Source organism: Pogona vitticeps, chromosome 4 (genome assembly GCF_051106095.1).
Source record: "Pogona vitticeps strain Pit_001003342236 chromosome 4, PviZW2.1, whole genome shotgun sequence".
Taxonomy (NCBI): Eukaryota; Metazoa; Chordata; class Lepidosauria; order Squamata; family Agamidae; genus Pogona; species Pogona vitticeps.
This window is the reverse complement of record NC_135786.1, coordinates 165,086,211-165,108,834: the sequence shown is the minus strand read 5'-3', so window position 1 is coordinate 165,108,834 and position 22,624 is coordinate 165,086,211. Positions and strand designations below refer to the sequence as shown.

At 41.8% G+C, this 22,624-nt stretch overlaps 1 protein-coding gene across 3 annotated transcripts in view; it reads right to left on the bottom strand.

Annotated features, from left to right (window-relative positions):
- Positions 1 to 4,404: 4,404 nt before the first annotated feature.
- KDM1B (lysine demethylase 1B) overlaps positions 4,405 to 22,624 on the bottom strand; it is a 36,287-nt gene continuing 18,067 nt past the window's right edge. For 2 of the 3 annotated variants that reach the window (XM_072998668.2, XM_072998667.2), the window contains 12 exons: positions 21,024 to 21,200; positions 20,538 to 20,612; positions 19,764 to 19,901; positions 18,924 to 19,095; positions 17,953 to 18,080; positions 15,951 to 16,082; positions 14,211 to 14,285; positions 12,382 to 12,498; positions 10,678 to 10,803; positions 10,073 to 10,195; positions 9,235 to 9,387; positions 4,405 to 7,829 (listed from right to left, as the gene is read on the bottom strand). In XM_072998668.2, the coding sequence (XP_072854769.2) occupies positions 7,746 to 7,829; positions 9,235 to 9,387; positions 10,073 to 10,195; positions 10,678 to 10,803; positions 12,382 to 12,498; positions 14,211 to 14,285; positions 15,951 to 16,082; positions 17,953 to 18,080; positions 18,924 to 19,095; positions 19,764 to 19,901; positions 20,538 to 20,612; positions 21,024 to 21,200 (1,500 nt within the window). In that variant the 3' untranslated portion in view covers positions 4,405 to 7,745. Of the gene's footprint in view, positions 7,830 to 9,223; positions 9,388 to 10,072; positions 10,196 to 10,677; positions 10,804 to 12,381; positions 12,499 to 14,210; positions 14,286 to 15,950; positions 16,083 to 17,952; positions 18,081 to 18,923; positions 19,096 to 19,763; positions 19,902 to 20,537; positions 20,613 to 21,023; positions 21,201 to 22,624 lie in introns of all 3 variants that reach the window. The other variant, XM_072998669.2, reaches the window with a different exon arrangement.

Below are 22,624 nucleotides of genomic sequence, written 5' to 3'. Positions count from 1 at the left end.
AGCTTTCCTTGCTTAATAAAGTACAAAAGTAAACAGATCTGTATAGTAAATAATACTCCCTAAATTAGGCTTTCAATGTTAGAAGTGTACGCCACACACTTGCTTATTTGACTATTGTTTTTAAGTATGCATTCCTTAAAAGGCCTTTTTTTTAAAGCAAAAAATTCTGCTCTCAATGAATTCCAACAAAAGAATACCTTGCCCAGAGGCTGAGGCAGAAAAGAGCTGTGATGGAGGAGCCAGGATAGTATAGTGATATTTCAGAATTTATGTGCAAGCCATCAATTTTTTGCATGTGTAAAGTGTGCTTTCAGGGGAACCTCAGGCAGAGGGCCCAAACAAAGAGAAGGTTAAGAAAACGAGGACTCCCAGGAAGACCTCCCAGTCTAAGACCCAGCTAATGCCAGGGGTGCAGCAACACAGCAGGTGAACCACACTGTGCAACTCAGCCTGTGTCAGACAGGTGAAAAGCTGGCTTAGAGGCTTGAGCAGCTCAGGCCTCAGCGGCGGGCAGAGGCTAGCACAAATCAGACAGAGAAGGAGCTTAATGAGAAAGCAAGGGCCATGCCAGATGGAGGCAGAGGAAAGGAGGACTCCTGGCACTGTCATCTCGTGAGGATTCCTCCAGCAGTGAGTGTTCGCCAGAAAGAGGGGAGGCGTGACCAAGAAAAGAAGAAGATAGAGGTGGCACAGCAGAAGAAGTAAGGAGTCAAACAGATTGGAGCATCTGGTGAGTCCTCATTGGACAGTGAAGAGGATGAGGATTATTGGCAGGCAGCAGCTCATGTCCCAGGTCTCTCTGATTGGGTCATGCACGGGAAAGAGGGGCAATAAAAAGCTGTGACAGGACCAGAAGCAGTATGGGCCACAGGCAGTACGAATGCAGTACAACCCCACCCTCAGGAAGCAAGTGACAATGAGGATCCTCTAGGGATCCAAAAAGCTGTGGAAGGAAATGTTAAATGGAGGTTATGTGAATCTGTTTAAATTACTGAAGCCAGAAGCAAAGGAAAGGAGGACATAGCATTATAGAAAGAGCCGGTGGGGGTGGGGGAATGAAACTATCATGGGATATTGTCTTCATAGAGGTGGTGCAGTTTGTGTATATCCAGAAAAGGGGTGGCATTTGAGCAACCATGTGGCCAATATGCTCCAAGCACAGTCCCCTCCGACACACCTCACATAGCAGCAGTTTAATCAACAATAAATTATGGCTGGTCGTAGTTGGCCCTAATATAAAAGGAAAAAGTGAGACAGGTTATCAGGTGGTTGGCTGGCCAAGAGAGGTGTGCTGGGAGTACAACCAAGGGAAATGTGAATTTGAGCACAAATGTGACAGCTCTTTTGAACCACACCCTCGTGTAACTTGTGCAAAGAATTCAGAGGAATGGCACCCCTGTCAGGCAGTATACAGTATTACTGCATTAAGCAAGAGGGTAGACCCAGATGTGGTGGTGCTGTGGGTTAAACTTCTGGGCTGCAAGGTCATAAGACCAGCAGTTCGAATCCACGCGATGGATTGAGCTCCTGTTGCTAGTCCCAGCTCCTGCCAACCTAGCAGTTCGAAAGTATATAAATGTGATTAGATAAATAGGTACCACTATGGTGGGAAGGTAACGGCGTTCCGTGTCTAGTCGCGCTGGCCATGTGACCACGGAAACTGTCTACAGACAAAAACTTGGAAACGGGGATGAACACCACCACCTAGAGTCAGGCACAACTGGACAAATTGTCAAGGGGAACCTTTACCTAGACAAGGGGCTGTCACAGATAACCAAGAAAAGCAGTTGTCCCGGTGGGGCGGGGCTGCATCTCCAGCTAGCAGCCAGTATTTTTGTCAGCACTGCAGCATCTCTTAGCCAGATGCCACAACAAAACCGAAGGGAGAGCCTTTGTGTGAGTGACTAGCTAGAAGCACTGTGGGGAATCATTGCAAAAGTTAACTCAAATTTAATGGTATGGAACATTTTCTTAGTGCATGGAACATCAATTTAACCACCTCTGCTTGTTTTAGGAGAGACATTGCAAGGCCATTCTCAGGCATTGTTTTTGGCATGTTCCTCAAGTGTCATTGTACACAGCAGTATGGGCTGTCCTTTTGGCAAGATTAACAGTGAAAGGGCTTCCCTTCATTGGACCCCCTCAATACTGGTCTCTTCCTTCCCCCCCCCCCAACAGTTGCAGGGTGGTGCCTCTGCAGATATTGGCAGAGGGCAGTGGAAGACAGATGTCTGGGGTTGGAGCCCCTGCAGATCATGGCAAGGCAGACACCTCAACACACCATGCATGGGTCATCATTGACCATGGGAAAATTGTCCCATAGGGATCCTCTGCCATGTTTTGAACAATGGCCTCTGACTGCCCCCGTCTACTGCTGGTCTGGGAGGATTGTGTGCTGCTAGGAGAGGAATCTGGGGACGGTGGTTGTGGTGGAGAAACATACCCTGTCACTTCTGGTTCAGACGAGTGGGAGGATTCTGAATCCTGTGAAACCAGTAACACTTCCAATTTCTCAATGAAAAGCAGCTGCTCTTCAGGCACCTGAGGAAGCTGTGCTTCCACCTCCACCTCCACCTGCAAGCCCACCTGAGGATTTTACAGGAGGACCTGCATCCCCTGATGAATGGGAAGGAACAGTGGTGGCTGATTGAATGATAGCCTTCTTCCCCTTTGAGACTCAACAGCCCTTCATTTTCAGGTGCTCTAATTTCCTACCCCTAAAACAGAGGAACTCACAAATACCAACAACCACTCAGAAGAAAACAGCAGCAAAATGACTGCAAAAAAACTACTTCTAATGCCTCTTAATGAGCCATTGCCCTAGAGCCCTTTGAGCCGTGTGTTTGGCTGCCTGACCTGCACATTCAGGAGTCCCTAGGTCCCTCCCAAGGTTGCCTAAAGCTTCGGAGCAGGCTGCAGATGGCCAGGGAGGGAGGCAAAAACAGCATTAACTGGGTAGATGAATCGACAAATGGAAAATTGCTAAAAAAATTGATTTGTATTCATTGGGGTCAGACTACAAATCAACAAATTAGCAATTTTCAATTTTGCAATTAGTTTTTTGCATTTTGCCCATCTCTAATTCTATTTATATACAGCCCCATTAGTGTAAAGCACTGTTCTAGACAGTTGCAACAAAAATTTGCTTCAGAATCAAAAGGTCAGGTTTATGTGTGACAATATTGCAGTGATCAGAGTAATCAACAGACATCACATTCTGAGCAGGTAATGCGACTGGTACGCAAATTTGTTCTGACATGTTTTGAGGAAAACATTGTGTTTTCCACATAAGACCTATGAGGTGTGAATAACACCACTGTAGATGCCTTTCTCAATTTTAGGATAGCAGATTTTGATTGTTGGCCCTGGAAGTACAGCAGAACCCAAACCCATTTCCACCCAAACTATGGGATCTTAGGAAGAAGGAGCATTGAACTCAGTTGTCCCTCCACACTTAGGTCATACAGGCAGGGTTAGGATTTGTGGAATTTGAGAAGACTTAATTCGGGTTCGGATGAATTGGCAGTATCAGAAAACGGTTTTGTGCTAGAAGGGCTGAACACAGGGCAATCACGGCCTGCTTGGCAGCAATCACATTTTTCAGCAAGCTGCAGGAGTGGCAAAGATTGTCTCCAACAGCCCCTGATACCAGAAAACCCATCACACCGCACATACTGGGTTGTTTATGGCCTTACTGCATATATGTTGGTCAAAGTTTCAGACGCTGCTGTTTAAGATGGCCTTTACCAGCACATTGTTTGAAGGACTTGGGATTAGCAAGGCAGTAGTTAGTTCAGCAAACAATAACTCCAGGCACACCCTATTGAAAAGGAACATAGTTCATTTGATGAACTCAAAAGCAGACCAGAGAGGGAAAGGAAAACAGCACAATTAGAGCCCTGAAAGAATCCCTACAGGCCCACCCATGGCAGCCTGGCCTCTTGTTTGTACACACCAACAGGCAGCCCCTCATCAAATTCTAGTCTGTCAGGGTCATGCAGGCAGTGTTTGCAGCTTGCATGCTGCAGCCAGGAACTCATTCCTTCCAGACTGGAGCTACCACTGCCGCTGCAGAGCTTCGATTTACTACAGAATGCATAAGGGCAACAGGGCGGTGGGAAATCTGGAGCATACAATGCCTACATCAGGGTGGGGGCATCTGCTCGCAAGTAGTCTTCCTTTATTTTATCTTCCCCAAAGAAAATCAGTGTGGATACATCATCCAGTGGGTTGGGGTGTATGCTGACTCAACAGGATGGGGAACCCACCTGGGATTGGATGACAGACTGCAAGTTTACTGGTTAGGCTAGAGAGCAATGAAATCAAGTGGCGTTTTGGAAGCATGGTGGCAGATCCATGAGGAGGTGGTTGAGGCATCATACAGGACAATTTATCAAACACAACTTAGAGCCTTTCGCCATTTTTTATTACATTGCTATTAAGTCAGTTTACCCACAGCAAAAAGACTGTCTTTTAAAAATATTGTCCTAGATTTACATAGCATTAATTGTATATACACAATAAAAAACTGAGCATGCTTTACATTCCACCTGTTTTGTGACTTAATGATGTAACAGCTGTTAAAAAAAGATAGTCTCTTAAGAGAAGATCACTTCTCAAGCTTTCATCCTGTGATCATATAAATCAAGATATTATTCACGGCTTAATGTATTTCAGAATTATATTGTATTTTTATTGCAAACCACAAAAGAGGATCAACACTTTCAAATCACACATTTTCTGAAGCAGTCTTTAGAAAGCAGAAGCATAAAACTTATTACGTTCTCAGGAGAAAGACGAAAAGTAAAACTTAAGTGGCATACTGTTTGTATACATGAATACCTTCAGTCATTTAATGGTTTAATTACTTTGCATGCTGCTTCACTAGAATATAAATAAAAGTTTTCCCAACCGGGTTTCTGACCACTTACAACATTTTCATACCTAAGAATACAATTCAGTCATTCTGAAGTACTTTCAAATTGCACTGATTTTAGCAAAGCTATATCTACTCCATGCCAGTAAAACCAATGCTTAATTGTGGTCTGAATGATGCTACATGATTTTAACCTTTCAAAGAAATCAATCATTGACCTCACTTTTCAGAAAAAGTGCTGTATGACTCAAAGAACTGCTGGATCTTTAGTATGTTTATAATACATATAAAAATGATTATACTCACCCAGATCCTATGATTTCAAAATTTCTCTGCACATAAATGAAAATTTGACATTTTTGCTACTCCATTTACATGATCAGCATGTAGCATTGGCATCAGCTCAATTTGATCCTCACGAGAAGTTCTAGCCTTCCTAGTATTACGATCACTCACAGTTACCATAGTGCTGTTTGCGATACTGATCACTCCCTGATGAGTAGTAGAGTAAAACTGTGAGCAAAGAGATTGTATGACATGAAAAAGGAAGGAAGACCATGTACTGTATTGACATCAGCAAGACTCGCGATCAAAGAAAAGTGGAGGAATTTGCCCAAGTGCTTGAAGAAAGCCTTCCAGGCCCAGCTGATGCAAATGCATCTGAATGATGGGAACATTTTAAGAATGCTGTTGATAACACCGCCTTGTCCACATTTGGCAAGAAGACCAAAAAGACAGCAGACTGTTTTGAAGCCTGTATTCTCCCTCCGACAGTTTCAGGAGAAATGTAGGAAACAACGACAGCCACACCTTGTGGCCTTCATAGATCTCACAAAGGCATTTGATTTGGTTAGCAGGGATGGCCTTTTTCAAATAATTCCCAAGATTGGATGTCCACCTCCTTAACATCATCAGGTCCTTTCATGAGGGAATGAAGGACACTGTAGTTTTTGATGGCTCCACACCAGATCCCTTTGACAGCTGAAGCGAGTGAAAAAGGGCTGTGTTCTCGTGCAGACCCTGTTTGAGATATTTTTTACTGTCATGCTGAAGCACCGCCTTTGGAACTGCAACAGAAGGGTATCACCAGACTAGATCAGATGGAAAGCTCTTTAATCTCTCTAGATTGAGAGCGAAGACCAAAGTCCAGCTGAAATGCATGTGGGACTTCTTTTTCACCAATCATGCAGCTGTTGTTGCCCACTCTGCTGAAGACCTCCAACAACTCATGAATCGCTTTAGCAAGGCCTGCCAAGACTTGGTTTAACAATCAGCCTGAAGAAAATGCAAATCATGTGCCAGGGTGTGGACTCACCTCCCTCTATTACCATCTTCACACAAGAATTGGAGGTTGTTCATGACTTTGTGTACCTTGGCTCAATGATCTCTGACACACTCCTTAGATGTTGAGCTGGATAAACGCATTGGCAAAGCAGCTACCACATTCTCTAGACCAGCAGTCACCAACTATTTTCGGTCCGTGGACTGGCTGGGGAAGGCGGGGCACCCCTGTGCTCATGCACATGCGCAACCAAGCATGTGTGCATGCACAAATGGTGGTGCGGCGCTTGTCTGGGCACACATGCATTCGTGCACGTGCGCAAATGGCAGTGCAGCGCTTGTACGGGCATGCTGGAGCGTACACGCAGGAGCAAATGGGCTGTGCAGGGGTGAGTGGTGGGGCGGGAGGTCTGTCTTGGTGATCCAGTCTGGCTCAGGCCACAGACTGGCACCGGGCCTCAGACCTCTGCTCTAGACTCACAAAGAGAATATGGCTTAATAAGATGCTGATGGCATATACCAAGATCCAGGTCTATAGAGCCTTTGTCCTATGTACTGAAACAGCAACGTCTACGTTGGCTGGGGCATGTCGTGAGAATGGCTGATGGTCAGATTCCAAAAGATCTCCTGTATGGAGAATTAGTGCAGGGAAAGTGCCCCAGAGGGAGACTACAGCTGCGATACAAGGATATCTGCAAGCGGGATCTGAAGGCCTTAGGAATGGACCTCAACAGATGGGAAACCTTGACATACGAGCGTTCAGCCTGGAGGCAGGTGGTGCAACATGGCCTCTCTGAATTTGAAGAGACATTTGTCCAGCAGGCTGAGGCAAAGAGGCAGTCCCGAAACCAGCAAAATCAGGGAGCTGGACAGGGGACAGATTGTATTTGTCTTAAATGTGGAAGGGATTGTCACTCTTGAATTGGCCTTCTCAGCCACACTAGACGCTGTTCCAAGACCTCTATTCAGTGCACGTTACCATAGTCTCTCGAGACTGAAGGATGCCTAACCAGATGTAGTAATTTTCTAGTATTCCAGCAAGATAACGTTTCATGTGGGTGAAAATAAAGGCAGATTCTTTATAGATTATTTTATGGTGGGGTGTTGTTTTTCATTCGAAAAAAGATGGAGACCACCAACAGTAACATAGGTTTGTGAACCTCTCTTGCAGATCAATCTAAAAGGAATATGTCTCTGCTTTTTCCCGTCTTTCCAAATATCACCAGACACTGACCATTTTTCTTTCATTCTATCCTTTACCTGTACAGGGACTATTTTCCACCTACCACAATTATTAATCTATATTCCAGTCTTCCATTCTACAGAATTAGCTACCTCAAATGGACCACAAAGAGGTCAGTTATAAGTAACTGTAACCTCAGTATGTTGTACAGATAAAACGTAAGCAATGTTGCATCTACAGAAGTTAGAAGATGAAGAAACTAGGGAAGAACAATGGCAAAACAATGGAGCTATTGTCTCTTTAGGTACCACGGACCTCAGCACCACTTCAGGCAAGGAAAACAACCTGAAAGTTGAGTTCAAACTAGAGAAAATTGTAGAAAGTCTTTAAACTGTACTTCAGAATTCAAAATGCTGCTATTTTGCTTGCTTCTCGAACTCCACTCAAATAAGCTCCAGTAACTGTCTGTGGAAAGTGTCTGTTTGTTGCCTATTTTTAAAAAAGAAAAAGAATTGGAGAGACGTTAGTTTAAATAAAAATAAAACTGCATTAGTTAGACACATGGTACCCATAAGCTACAGATGGCATAACCTATATATCTTCAGCTTATTGAAAATAAGCCATGAATATATTCTGGTTTTCCAAGGTTATGATTCTTTTCATATTAGACATTGTGGCATTCATACTGAATAAGTTGGTGATAAAATAAGCCTAAGGCCAAAACTCCTGCTGAAGTCATATGTATATAATATGTCATTTTATAACAATAAATTTTACCTTCGAGTTTAGGGGAGCAAAGAAAAAATAACAATTTCAACATATTGATGACTTCAAATAACAATGTTATTACAATATAGTTTCTCCCTGCAGCTGCATGAAGATATTAAATAGACATGGTCTATTTAATCTCACCAGCTCAGGTGGCTGGTCCAATCAACACCCATTCCTAGAACCCACCAGTCCACTTACCACTTGCTGCACAGTCCACACAGCTAGTGTCATCAACAGCGCGCTGGTGCTGCTCAACCTCCCTGCTCCGCTAGCCACTCCAGCAAGGGGGTGGGATGATGAGTCTCCTCACTCAGGGAGGTGGGGCAATGCCAGCTGGACTACTGCCACAATTGGAGCACTGTTGTTGATGCCAGCCACACATGCTGCACTGCAAGCAGCAAGTGGACTGGTGGGTTCTGGCGGTGGGTGTTAATTAGGCCAACCACCTGTGCTGGAGAGATTCATTTTCATCTACTTCGGGAGACAAAGATGAATCTCCTATGTCTAATATTAAATAATAAGCAAAATCCTGTTGCAGTTTGGAGAGGGGACAAGATTGAACTTTTATAGGGTGGAACAGCAACCCCCAACACATCTAGAACTACCTGTCAGGTGAGAGCAGAACAGTGACAAAATTGTGTTTCCCAGTTTCCTCATGAGGTTCACAATGACACCATAGTGAGTAATATCCTGTGTTCCTGAACATTTCGGAAGAAACTTCTTTCCATTTTATTCCCTGGCATGCTTTACCACATTTGGCTGCATCATTCAGTGCAACGGAGCATTTGGCCCCCAAACCAGGCCTGACGTGAGGCTGAAAGAAGTCTATGCACATATATGAGCTAAAGTGCAGTCCCTGATAACCTGTAGCTGAACAATTCCAGCAGAAAAGAGCTAGAAACATGGCTTCCAAAATATGCTGAAGAGCCACTGTGGACTAAAATAATCACTTCTTCCACTTCTATAGGATTTTAAGGTCTAGGCTTTACCGAGGGTCCAAATCAGAATCCAACTTAGATAGAAGTCACTGGCTTTCAACAATGCCCCCCAGAGCTCATATGCCTTCTGCCCTATCCTAGCTTATATCTTATTTATTAAACAATATGCTTAACTGAAATTTCACCTCGCCAGCAAAGAAGATTTTTCCCTGTATGTCTTCTGCAAGGATGTCATAAGTTTCGCCACTGCCCCCTGTCTTTATGAAACTGTATGCCATCTGGATCCAAGGGTCTTTATTCCATCGAGTAACAAAGTACTTCACTGGGTCTGGTACTTCCTGCATTGCAGAGACAAAGAAAAATAATGAGTTCTCGGAGGCTTTCACAACTGGGATCTGATGGTTGTTGTGGGTTTTTCGGGCTCTTTGGCCGTGTGCTGAGGGTTGTTCTTCGTAACGTTTCACCAGTCTCTGTGGCCGGCATCTTCAGAGGACAGAAGTCAGAACTCTGTCTGTACTCTGGTGCAGTTTGTTCAATCAAAGAACATGAGAAAGTGGGCACAGGAAAGAGGATGTTAGTAAATATAACTAATAAGAATGCATTATATTTATTATATTATTATTTAAAATATATACCACTTGACTTCTAAAGGATACAAGACAGCTCACCATATTAAAAGAAAAAGTTAAAAACTGGATAATAAATTATTACAATATTTTAAAAGCATTAAACAGATATTGTATTAAAACTGATAAATAAAAGCAATATTAAAAGCTGTAGTAAAACAACAGAATAAAATAATGCCTTTATATGAAAGGGAATTGTTTGCAAAACATGTAAAAGGGCATGGACATTGCATGTAAAAGTGTGTGGAAATGGAAAAAATGTAAGCCTAAAAAATGTGAATCTGACAGCAAAAATAACAGATTCATTCACCCCTGCATGCAAAAGACCAAGTGTACTCTAGGGAGAAGTCCTTTAAATCTATACTACATTCATGTCAGTTCAACAAAAAGAGCCTACCTGTTCTTTAAATAGCTCACGGAGAACAGCCATGCACCGCTGCAGCACTTGTTCATCATCTAAGTTCTTAATAGTTGCCACAGCATCACCAGTAACAACAGACATTAAGACGCTGCACTTGCGCTGTGATTAAAACAGAAACAAAGACAAGTTTATATGCTGTATTTAACTCTGTAACAACCTATTTTATACTAATGTTTGTAAATCTATAAAACTGCTGATATCCTTTCTGAACACAATTTACTGAAAAGAATTGCACAGGGGAGGGCAGAACAATTTTGCCATCATTTTTAAAAGTATGTCATGTAAGATAGCTTTTTAAAACGTAAATCAAAAGTTGTCAAAAACTAATCTCATTTTTTAAAAAAAATCCTAATTCTTAACATTAATCCCACTATTTCAGAAAGTCTCTTTTCTACATGGAGACATTCTACAGAATATTCTTTCATGTGTCATGTACATTTAAGAAGTGTCAAATTATTACTTTACAACAACTATATTAAAAGGCAGGAGGGAAGGGAAAGGCTTTAAAGTTAATCTCTCTCTTTTTTTATCCAAAGAGCAAGAATGGCCAATAATTACTCTCCATGCAGAGTATAAAATACCTGCGGATCCATGTCATAGAAAACACTGAAGAGCCCACGTTTGTTAGAAGTAGGTGGAACATGGCCAAAGTAATCAGCTCCTTGAATTTTGCTATCCCAGAATCTGTAAGGAAATTGTAGTGCAATCTAGAGAAGAAAAGGGTAAGAATTACCTCCTTGCCAGTTTGGGCTGTGGTTCTGTGCAGTGTTAAAGGGTGAGACTTTGAGTACTCCCAGGTATACATACATGTCAGAGTTTTTTTCTACTCTCCCAGTCTATGATAGCCAGCAAACCAATACAGCCTGAACAGCAAACACTCCAAAATCATTCTAACTTTTTCAGTGGCAGCACCACTAATTTTAGTATAGCTCTGTTAATAGTGTAACAAGCTTAGTTAATCATGTAGGCAAGATTGCTTTTGAAATAAGAAATATGGTTGAGGGAAGATTGCTCCTGAAACATCAAAGGATGTTTTCACAGGAACAAGTCTGTGCAGCCTTTCTCACATCAGCTGAATTATACAATTTCAAAGCAGATTGTGGGTACCATGTGGGACTGCGACATGGTGGAGTATGAGATTCAAGTGGCATAGAAGAAGTAAATTTCAGTGTAGTTTTAGTCTAATATGATTGCAATATGATTTACTGAGGTTGAATAGTGAGCAGACTTTTCTTACCAATCAGGATTACCGTATTTTTCCGTGTATAAAATGACACTTTCCCCTAAAATAATTAAAGTAAAAATTGAGTGTTGTTTTTATACACGGAAGGAAGCAGTCACCTCTTGCTGCTGCCCAATTGCCTCTTCCAGAGGTCCTCCGGTGGCTGAGGTAGCAGCAGCAGGAGGCGGAGACAGAGGAGCATTCACACGTGCTCAGGCGCCTCTTGCTGCTGCCTCCCCCGCTTGCCCAATCACCACCTCCAGTGGGGCTGAGGGGCTCAACTCACATTGGCGCCTTGTCCCCTCTGGTGGCGGAGGCAGCAGGAAGCAGAGGCAGAGGCAAACAAACACACGTGCTTGGGCACCTCTTCCTGCTGCCATCACCGGCTCACCTCCGCCAACAATCTCCTTAGGGCAGGGGACAAGGTGGCAACATGAGCTGGAGGTGAGCCCAGGCAGTCGCTCTGGAGAAGGTGATCCGGTGGGCAGTGGAGACAGCAGCGGCGGAGGCAGAGGAGCAGTTGCCCATTAACTCCTCCTCCACCTCCATCAAGGGTCAAAATTAGGGGGTTGTTTTATACATTGGGGGGGGTCGTATACATGGAAAAATACAGTATTACCTTCAGGATTATTTACCTCAGAGGAGTAAGTGCTGAGCCTGCCATTCCTCTCAGTTCCTACCACTGGTTATGCTGGCTGGAAATGCAGTACAACATCTGGACAGTCACCAAGTTGTCCAGCTCCAATTCAGCTCGATACATGATATACTTTGCATTTCAAAGCCACATTGTATCTATCTAGCTTTGATGTGCAAATATATGTAACTAAAACAAGAAAAACTTAATCACCTGGTAGAGATGCTTTGATTGTATTCTGGCACTGAGCAGGGGGGCTGGACTTGATGGCCTTGTAGGCCCCTTACAACTTCACTTTTCTATGATTCTATGAAAGGCCTAGCTTCACAATGTTGACTGCAAGATCTTGGTTACAAGCTCAGTGGGACAGAAGTAAGCTACTGCTCCCTATTCCATTTCACTGAATACGTCTAAAAGATGAACTCGTACCTTCTCAATGACCCCGGCTCCTAAGCTATTGATGGCTTTCATTTTTTTCTCTGACAAAGCTGGATAAAATTGGATGGCACCTTTTTGAAGAATTGCCAGAGGCACAGTTACTAAAACCTGATGGGAGAAAAATAGTTTTAATTATAGTACAGCAGGGATGCATAACAAATGCGATCTTCTGTGAACTCCAGAGCAAGCTGACCTGATCCACACTTCTCAAGAGGGACGGAACATATATTTCTTTTGCATGGCAGTTCTCTGGGCTCATCAAGAATTTCCCACAGGCAGAGTTCTGGAAGACGTGGCACCAAAAACAGTTGTTAAAGAGGAGCTTTTCTCATCTCCAGGTGGGCCTGCATCACCATTCTTTTGGCTTTTTTTTTTACCTAAAAGCTTCTTTTTAAACTACTGTTTTCAGGCTGCATCTCCCAGGATTTTGCCTAGGGAAATTCCTGGTCAATTTGCAGGAAAGTCCCATCACTAACTGACTCAATACATGTCTCCCACACCACAGCAGAAGGATATATTCCAACCAAGCAGACATAAAGAAAAAAATCACATTTTTAAAAACGTTGGAACCCTCCCCCCACACACAGAATATTCCATCATCCCCCGTGGGTCACTTAAAAGTCCCTGTCACCAGTAGAAAAAAGACACAATGACAAGCTGTCCCCTTCCGCCACAAGGCTTTTAAAGACAGGGCAGGAAATCAAGATGGCATTTTCTGGCTCTAAGCTGTGGGTGACCAATGAGGAGTCAGGTGCTCTGAGGACCGTGAAGCATCTTGGAAGTGTTTCTTGACCACAAGGCTCCACACAGTTTTAAATACAATACCCTATTAGAGCCACTCTTTACACATTTTCATATGCTTAGTGTACAGGATACAGTGGTGCCTCGCTTAGCGATTGCCTCGTTTAACGAAGTATTCGCTTAGCGATGAGGTTTTTGGAGCTATCTTGCACTCCGTTTAGCGATGTTTCCAATGGGGGAATTTCGCATAGCAATGTTCAGGACCTTGCTTCGCTTAACGATGACAGTTTAGGTCCGCCTGTTTCGCTTAGCGATGTTTTTGACAGCTGTTTTCGCTATTTTTAAAAGGTGTTAAATTGTTTTAAAAGGGTTTAGAATGCTTGAACTTGTTAGTGCACTTAATAAACCCTTTGTTAGCCAAATTTGGCTTCGTTCTGACTCTTTTTGAATTTTTGGTGATTTTTTTTCTCCCCCATTGAAATGGTTTCAATGCATTGCAATGGGGGAACCGCGTTTCGCTTAGCTATGTTTCCTATGGCGATTTTCGCTTAAGGACGGCAATCTGTTCCCATTGGAACGGATTATCCAGTTGTCAATGCATCTCTATGGGAAAACGTGTTTCGCTTAGCGATGTTTTCCCATAGCGATGAATTTTTTTGGCACCAATTAAAATCGTTAAGCGAGGTAGTTCATTTATTTTTCCATATATGATCTGGAGAGGCTGGGGAAAACCCCAGGTTATTGTCCTGGTCTTCCCCTCCTATCACCACCTGACACTCTGCTCCAGACTTCAGCCTTACACTTTGTAAGTACATGCAAGTGTAAGAATGTATGAAGAATTAAGACTAGCAAGTATAGTAGGATAGAGGTGAGATGTAGTAGCCTGTAGATTACCACTTGAAAGAAAGCAAATAGTACCATCCTGCTCGAATACTTTAATTTCACATTCTGTTTACTGAAACCAAAGCAACTCCTCAATGTCAGGTTGCAGGTTTTACGAGTCACCATAAGCAAGATCTGGTCTTTTCTTGGACATGAGAAAATATTTAACAGAACTGAAGAAGGAAGAGGGTGATCACCTTCTGGGCTCTCCACACAGTTCCATCTGTTGCAGTCACTTGGACCTCTGCCCCTGAGTAGTCAATCCTACGAACCTGTTTTTTTAAAAATATATATATATTTGCATAACAAGATGACAGCAGAAATCTTTGTTATCTATACATTTCAATTTGCTTTTTAAAAACAAAAGATGTTGTAGTGAAAAATACAAGGAGAAAACAGCCAACAGTTAGATCAGTGGTTCTTAACCTTGGGTTACTCAGGTGTTTTTAAACTGCAACTCCCAGAAACCTCAGCCAGCACAGCTGGTGGTGAAGGCTTCTGGGAGTTGCAGTCCAAAAACACCTGAGTAACCCAAGGTTAAGAACCAATGAGTTAGATGATTCTTAAAGTTCAGAGTTAAATTAACTATTCATGGATAAGCAACTTGCGAATGGTCAAAGAAGAGGTGGCAGCAGACAAAATTCTGGGAATTATTTTTCTTTGGCTGGGAGTGATTTGAGCAATAGAGTGGTTACAGTGTTGGACTGTGAGATCTAGGTTTTACTTCCCACTGAGCCATGAAAATCACTGGGTGATCTTAAGCCAGTCACTTTCTCCCAGCCTGCCTTACTGGGTTGTTTTAAGTATAAAATGGGATGCAGGTGATCCACTGAGTCCATTAATGTCACAGGAAGAAACATGAGATAAAATTAAACAAGAATTGTTTCTGCACTTTAAAATATACATAGCCCAAGACAAACCCTTCTTGCATCCTACGTGTGAAAATAAACTCCAGCAACATACAGGTGGCCTTAGTACATAACACTAAGCCAAAATTTAGTGTTAAGCATATAAACAGAATCTCAGGCATAAACTACTCTTGCCTCCCTCCCTCCTGCACAACTTGGAGGAATAAACTATTATTCACTTTCATTTTTTTTTCTTAATTCACATGCAGCAATAAGCCAAGATTCAGAAAAATAGTAATAATAATTATTTTTCCAATTCTTGGCTTATTGCTACATGTGAGTTAAGAAAAATGAAGTTGTTTCTTTCTTTGCTTGGTTGCACAACAGAAATAGCAGGTAGGTCAGAGTAGACCAACTTAAGGATTCAATCAGGCTAACAAGCTTCTGAATGCAATGCTGAATCCCAGCTTCCATACAAACTCAGTCAATGGAACACAAGGCCAAATTGAACATTAGTACTACCTACAATAGGTCCATTGGTCAAAATCTTGCTGCTTAGCACAGTAAATTGCAGTTTATTGGCACCACTGAATCAATGGGGATTTGGTGAATTAACTCCTCTGCAGGTTCCATTGATTCAACTGGCCCTACTTGGTACTAGAGTAAGTCACAGACTAGGGCCAGTTGAATCAATGGAATATACACAGGAGTTAACTCACCAAATCCAAATTAATTCAATGTGCCTACATGAGTGCAATTTACTATGCTACACAACAGGATTTTGCCCATTGAAACAAATGGAATTTAACTTAGTTATGATTACGAACGTACCATTCTTATCAAAGAGTCTCCTATAAGCAGAACTATCTCTGGATTCAGCCCAGAGAAAGGATTTAGAGTAAGATTAGAAGTCCTAGATTCAATTATAGCAAGCCACAGGAAAAACACTAATCTGTTTCAAAGCAAGATAAGTAAATCTGAATCTATTAAATTTTATCTATGTTTTACATTCTTTTGCAAAGAGGAACAAACCAAGTTAAGTTGAATTACTCCAAGGCAAACCAAATTGACCACTCTCCAAATACTTACTGGAACCTTTAACCGAATGTCCAGGTGTTCAGCCAGTTTTTCAATTATAGCAGAATATCCTGAGCTTAAGAGTGTGTGGTCACCAGCAAACTGAGCAAAAAATTCATTGTGGTCCCAAGAACGTGCAGAAACCTGTAGGGACAGCATCACTTACTGAATCCACCATTTACAATACTTGACAAACAAATACGGTGGTGCCTCGCAAGACAAATGCCTCGCGGCACGAAAAACCCGCTAGACGAATAGGTCTGGCTAGGGTCGCTTTCAGAGGCTTCCCCGGTGGGAACACCATTTTTTTTTATTTCCAGCTATTTTTCCCTGCCTTTTTCAGTGCTGGACAAGCCCAGGGAAGCCTCTAAGACCCAGTGCCAATCAGCTGTGAGGTGGGGAGGGCGGCAGGAGCGGAGAAGAGCATAAAATGGCTGCCACCTCCCTGCTGGGTCCGGGCTACCAAGGCACTGTGAGGAGCCGGGCTCAGTCTACAGTACTTGATAAGTGACTTAATTTTTTTGTTTCTTACTCCCCCCCCCATAGGAATGCATTAATTAAATTTCAATGCATTCCTGTGGAAAAGCGTGCTTCGCTGGACGGCATTAACCATGGAATGGATTAATTTCGTCTTGTGAGGCATCACTGTATTGGGACTTATTTTTTCTTTCAAGTGAACTAGACTGAAGAGCCTGTTCTCCTGTGGCATACTCTCAAGCTCTTATCTGGGCAGGCCAGGATCATCTGATGCTTTAGGATTCCCTTGCAGTGAAGGTCAGTAGTTTTCAACCTCTGGTTCTCAAGATGTTTTAACTTCAGATCTCAGGAGCCCTGCCCACCATTACCAACAGTCCAAGTCTTAAAGAGTCCCACAGTCCAGAGCATCTGTCAGACCAAAAGCTAGCCTACAGAAGGAGACCATTTCAGGGTGGTAACTCACATCCAGCTTAATCTGAGTAGCTTCTGAGACAAATCATTCACATCATACAACAAAGCTGGTATATGGTTAAGCATTTGTCAGTATTAACTACTAGAGATGGGGGTATTCGTATTTGTATACAAATATCCCCACAGAGGTGGTGTTAACGAGGGTCCAGCCCCATGGAACCGGACGGTTCACTCGCCAAAGCTACCAATCACTCCGTAGTGCGCGATCTGCTTGCCACTCTTCAACCTTGCAGTGAGGCTTGTCCTCCCGCCACCTGCCAGGAGTGGCGAGCGGATCGCGCACTGTGGAGCCATTGGTAGAATCGCAATGTCTGCATCTGTGATGGATTGGTGAGTGGACTGTCCGGCCCCATGGGGCTGGACCCTCGTTAACACCACCTGTGCAGGGATATTCGTATACGAATACCCCCATCTCTATTAAATATGTGATGGCAGTGATAGTACTGTGATGATGGATTCCACTGCTTACTTGCTGTGTAAATCCAACTTACTAACAGACCCTGTAGAGACATTCCACCTTTTTACCAGAATCCACAGCTAGAACTAACTGGATCTGTTTCCAGATGTATCAAAGCTCATATTTACATTTTTTTTAAAAGGCTGAGTTTTATTGTTCTTGCATCCACAATTACATATACACACATGTGTATTAATCAGATATATCTACCGCAGACCTAGGCAAAATGCGGCCCAAGGGCCACATACAGTCCACGAGCCGCTCCTGTCTGGCCCGCCGGTCGTCACTCCAGTCCAGTGTTCAAGCACTTGTTCAAGCCCAAGACAGGCCGGATTTCTCTCACTGAACAAGTTGAACATCAAAACCATTTATAGCTTTTTGTCTAAAGTTGATCAGTTGCTTATCTTTAACATACCGCAAAAAACCTCTTTAGTATTTGTGAAGATTAACAAGTTTAAAATAAAAACAATCGTAACATCACTGTTTCATTTTATTTTTAAGTAAAGTTGGTTCGGCCCCCGAACACAGTTCAGATTTTTCATGTGACCCCCTATGGAAATTAATTGCTCACCCCTGGTCCACCATTACAAGCAAACATTTTTCGTTTACCTCATGGAGGTTACTCCCGCAGGCATATTCAAGATTACTGATATGGAACTGAAGGACCTTTTCCTCTAGTTCATTGAACTGAATACCAGATTCCTGAATAAAAACTTTATAGATTTCCTGGATTTTATCTGCAAATAATAATACATTTAATCAGTGGTTAGCCAGTCACCATTTTTTCTTAGATAATCATTCTTTTCTGCAGCCCAATTAGTAAAAGTATATATTTTTATTACGTTTTAAAATTAATTTCCACCCCTCCAAAAAAATTTATTATATACAAATGTTAGTGGCACAATCCAAGACTTTTGAATCTGATCAATTTTAGCAGCTTTAAGCACATGCCAAACATCTTTTCCACTAAAACTGATAGTATTTAAGAGTGCCTAGCTTTGCCTAATAGTTCATAGCAACATTTCTATCACAAATGGGCAGGTGACTAGCAGAACCAACCCACATTAAATACACACCCTCTATTTTATCCCTGCCATTGCAACCCTAACACAAAATTGTCTTTTTTTCCAGTATCCCACAAGCTCTTGGAAACATTTGGAAAACATTTGGAAAAATTACACCACAAAGAGGTGTAATGTAAAAGATGAACTTTTCCAGTTTCAAATCTTTTTTTAGAATTTGAGAGAACTGTAAGAAAAAATCTGTTCTGTACTGTACTCCACATGTACTAAAATACAGCAATTTGGTGTAATTATGTTAAGGCTGTCATGATTAAAGAACTCTCTTGATTAACTGTAGGAGCTTTAACTGATCAGTCCATCTCACCTGCATAGGAATAAAGCAGGTCTGCAAAAAACACATTCCCATTTTTCCTTTGGACAAGACATTCAAGCATCATGGCAGGAAAATTCAATAGAAGACATATTTCCATATATGGAAAAGCGAAGGGGAAACACACTGTCTAAAATGGTGTCTGTCCTTGTGACGTTTTCTGTAGCCCCTACAGGGTTTTCCCTTACCTCCAAGGGGAACATCCTGATGCTGATTTTTGTCTTTTCTCCAGTCAGCTACAACATCAAGGATAGAATTGAAATGGAAGTCCATCCTCTTATCTATGGTAGGGTCAGTTATCCTCCCACCTTCCTGGATCAGGTCACACTTCTCTCCAATCTTATGCATCTTCATTCCCATCTTTAAAAAAATGGGGAAGGGAGCAATTCAAATTACTTTCCTGAGCTCCAAATTTTCAGTATTTTTAGAGACTAACAAGTAACTTTGACCCAAGTAACCATGTGATATTGAAATGAAAATCTATCTAATTTTAAAACAGTTTCTCTGAGTTGAGACAACAACAAATAGAGAATTTTTAAAAAAGTTACAAACTCTCCACTCACACTTTATAGACTGGCAATCAGAATTATTTTATTTATTGTAATAAACAGCACAGTTTTGACATTTTACTTTTCCAACTACAACTCCCTGGTTTCTGCCACTAGCAATGTCATGGCAGATTCTCAAAACTACACTCTGAAAAAGTGAACATTTCTAAGCCCTGAAAACTATTTATAAGCCTCATATAATGAGCTACAAACAATCATCTTCCAGCCACTTCTATTTCAAGAGGCCTCTCTTGGGTCTAAAGCAACTAAGGAAGAGCCAAAAAAGTATCCCCCCATGTTAAAATGATTTTAAAACTGGGGAGTGTTGGGGAGAAAAGGGTGGCCCTCTGAGATCCAGAGTACACATGTGTGACCTCTAGAAATTTTCCACTCCTGGAAAATATATACATTTGGATCAATTTATATTAATCCATCAGCTTCATTACTGCAAGGTTTTCATCAGTAAAAATGTAAACCCACTTGCTCACACATTAGGGCTATTGGATTGTTGACACAGCCATTAACGATCTGCGCCCCTTTCCCCACAATAACACCCTTGAAACTCTTGTCGTCCCACACTCGCCCGCCAATTCTGTCCTTGGCTTCCAGTACAAGGACCTGCAATGCACAAACGGAGTGGTAAGAAACACGAAACAAAGTGTAGCACTTTCAGCAGTTCACATGATAACCTGGATGATTCCATGAAGAGCAAAGGTTGCTATCACTTTCTTAGACTGAGAGTTTACCATGCTTCAGGGCATATAATAATCACTAAAACCTGCAGTAAACCTGAAATTTTGAAGTGCTGGGCAGAGATGTTATCTGCCAAGTTCAGACAGCAGTTCTTGCTAAAAGACAGAAAATATGAGCAGACATAAAAGCTTTCTTATATTGGTCATGTGACAAACCATATTCCCCCACCATCCTTAATGCCCTCTGCATCCATCTCGTTTCTCCGATCTCAGCAATGGAAGGGCTGTTCCTTGCCAGAAACAAGCCTTCCCCAATTTGGTGCTGTCCAGATATGCTGAACCACAGGGGTCATGCTAATTAAACATGGTAGGAGTTATAGGGCACTGGGGGGAATTGTCATAAAATCAGAAAAGACCATTACAGACTGAGGAAATTTGCTAGGGTACCTCCTAGACTCCAAAGCAGACACTTCTATGACAGCAGAGAAGCAAGGTGGAGATGCATAAGAAAGAGAAGATGGGGAATTCTTGAAATACCATTCTTTGGCCGATGCTATCTTACCTTAATTCCAAAGTTCTGAAGTTGCCTTGCAGCAGCTAATCCAGCTGGACCAGCCCCAACCACAATTACGGATTTCTTCAAGAAAGAAGAGAAGATATTTGTAAGAACATCATTCTCCTAAATCTACTAGGGATGTTCTTAGAGGTCTTTTACATGACTTTACACAGAAAGTACTGGTCTCAATGAGTGACTATATGAAAAAAAAATACTATAAAAACAAATAAATACTGGTCCTACTGAGGCATTCTGTTAGCAACAACTTAGGTCATCCTGAGCAAATGCTAGAATCATTCACACTGGAAACTTTTCACAGAGAAAAGTAGCCAGAAATGCAAAAACACAGCATACAAATATGGCTTTCCAAAAGGTTACTGAATAAATCACTAAGATAGCTATGAGTACAAGAACATCAGAACACATTAACAGCCCTTTCAGTTGTTCAAGAACATAAAATACTATTCATTTGTTGAATTTAAAAATACCTACATTGTGATAATCCTTGGGAAGAAGAGGCTGGTCAGGATTAACTGACAAAACCCCTGTATTAATCAGTCCTTTCCTGGTCATAAAATGAAGAATCCGCTCTGTTTCCCGCACACAGCGAATGCGCACAAGACCTCGAACAATGATGTGATGTGTGCATTTCTGAGGAGTTAGAGGTTCCTGTTTATTGAGGGCATTTAAAAAACAAAGACACACCTTGGTTAACAATCAACACTAGCTCTGCTCAAGGCATAAAGCAAACTGCTTCAGTCCAGAATGCATAATTCCTTATCTCTGAAAAAGATGAAGCATAAAGCTAGCCAGCCCAAAATGATATTTTATTACAGTGGTGCCTCACACAACGATGTTAATTGGTTCCAAAAAAATCAACTTTGTGTGAAACATCGTTCTGTGAAACACCATTTCCCATAGGAATGCATTGAAAACCGGTTAATCCATTCCAATTGGAACGGATTGCCATCGTTCAGTGAAAATCCCCATAGGAAACATCGTTGAGTGAAACAATGTTTCCTATATTGGAATGTATTGAAGCCGACTCAATACATTTCAATGCCTTTGCGAAGTCCTTTTTCGCTCCTGTAAAAGTGTCTTACAATGGTTGGAAGCTGTTTTAAATGATTGCAATGGTTAGTCCACCTCCTGAAACCTATGCAAACTGATTTTGGTGTTGTTCTGACACTTCGTTAATTTATGATTTTTTGAATTTTCTCCATTGGAAACCATTGGATGGTCTGTCTAATGGTTTCCAATGGAAAAAACAAAAAATCATCATAAATTAACGAAGTGTCAGAACAACACCAAAATCAGTCTGCATAGGTTTCAGGAGGTGGACTAACCATTGCAATCATTTAAAACAGCTTCCAAACATTGTAAGACACTTTTACAGGAGCGAAAAGGGAGATCGGGAAAGGGCTCTTTGATCTCCGTTTGCCTTTTAAAGTTCTTCCCGATCTCCCTTTTCGCTCCTGTAAAAGTGTCTTACAATGTTTAGAAGCTGTTTTAAATGATTGCAATGGTTAGTCCACCTCCTGAAACCTATGCAAACTGATTTTGGTGTTGTTCTGACACTTCGTTAATTTATGATGATTTTTTGTTTTTTCCATTGGAAACCATTAGACAGACCATCCAATGGTTTCCAATGGAGAAAATTCAAAAAATCATCATAAATTAACGAAGTGTCAGAACAACACCAAAATCAGTTTGCATAGGTTTCAGGAGGTGGACTAACCATTGCAATCATTTAAAACAGCTTCCAAACATTGTAAGACACTTTTACAGGAGCGAAAAGGGAGATCGTTGTGTGAAAATCCCCCATAGGAAACATCGCTGTGTGAGGCAGCAAATTTAACAGAAAAAGGCATCGTTGTGTGAATTCATCGTTGTGTGAGGCACTCATTGTGCGAGGCACCACTGTATATTTCAAGCCATGAAATTACTCTTACAAAAGAGAAGTATCTAAAATGAAGATATCAAAGGAGGTTTTCATTGCTGAATAAGTGTCAAGATTTCGTGCTTGTAAGAAGCACATTTCCCTCCTCCTGTGTTTAAGAGTCATTTGCCAGAGGCACTAGAGCAAGAATACT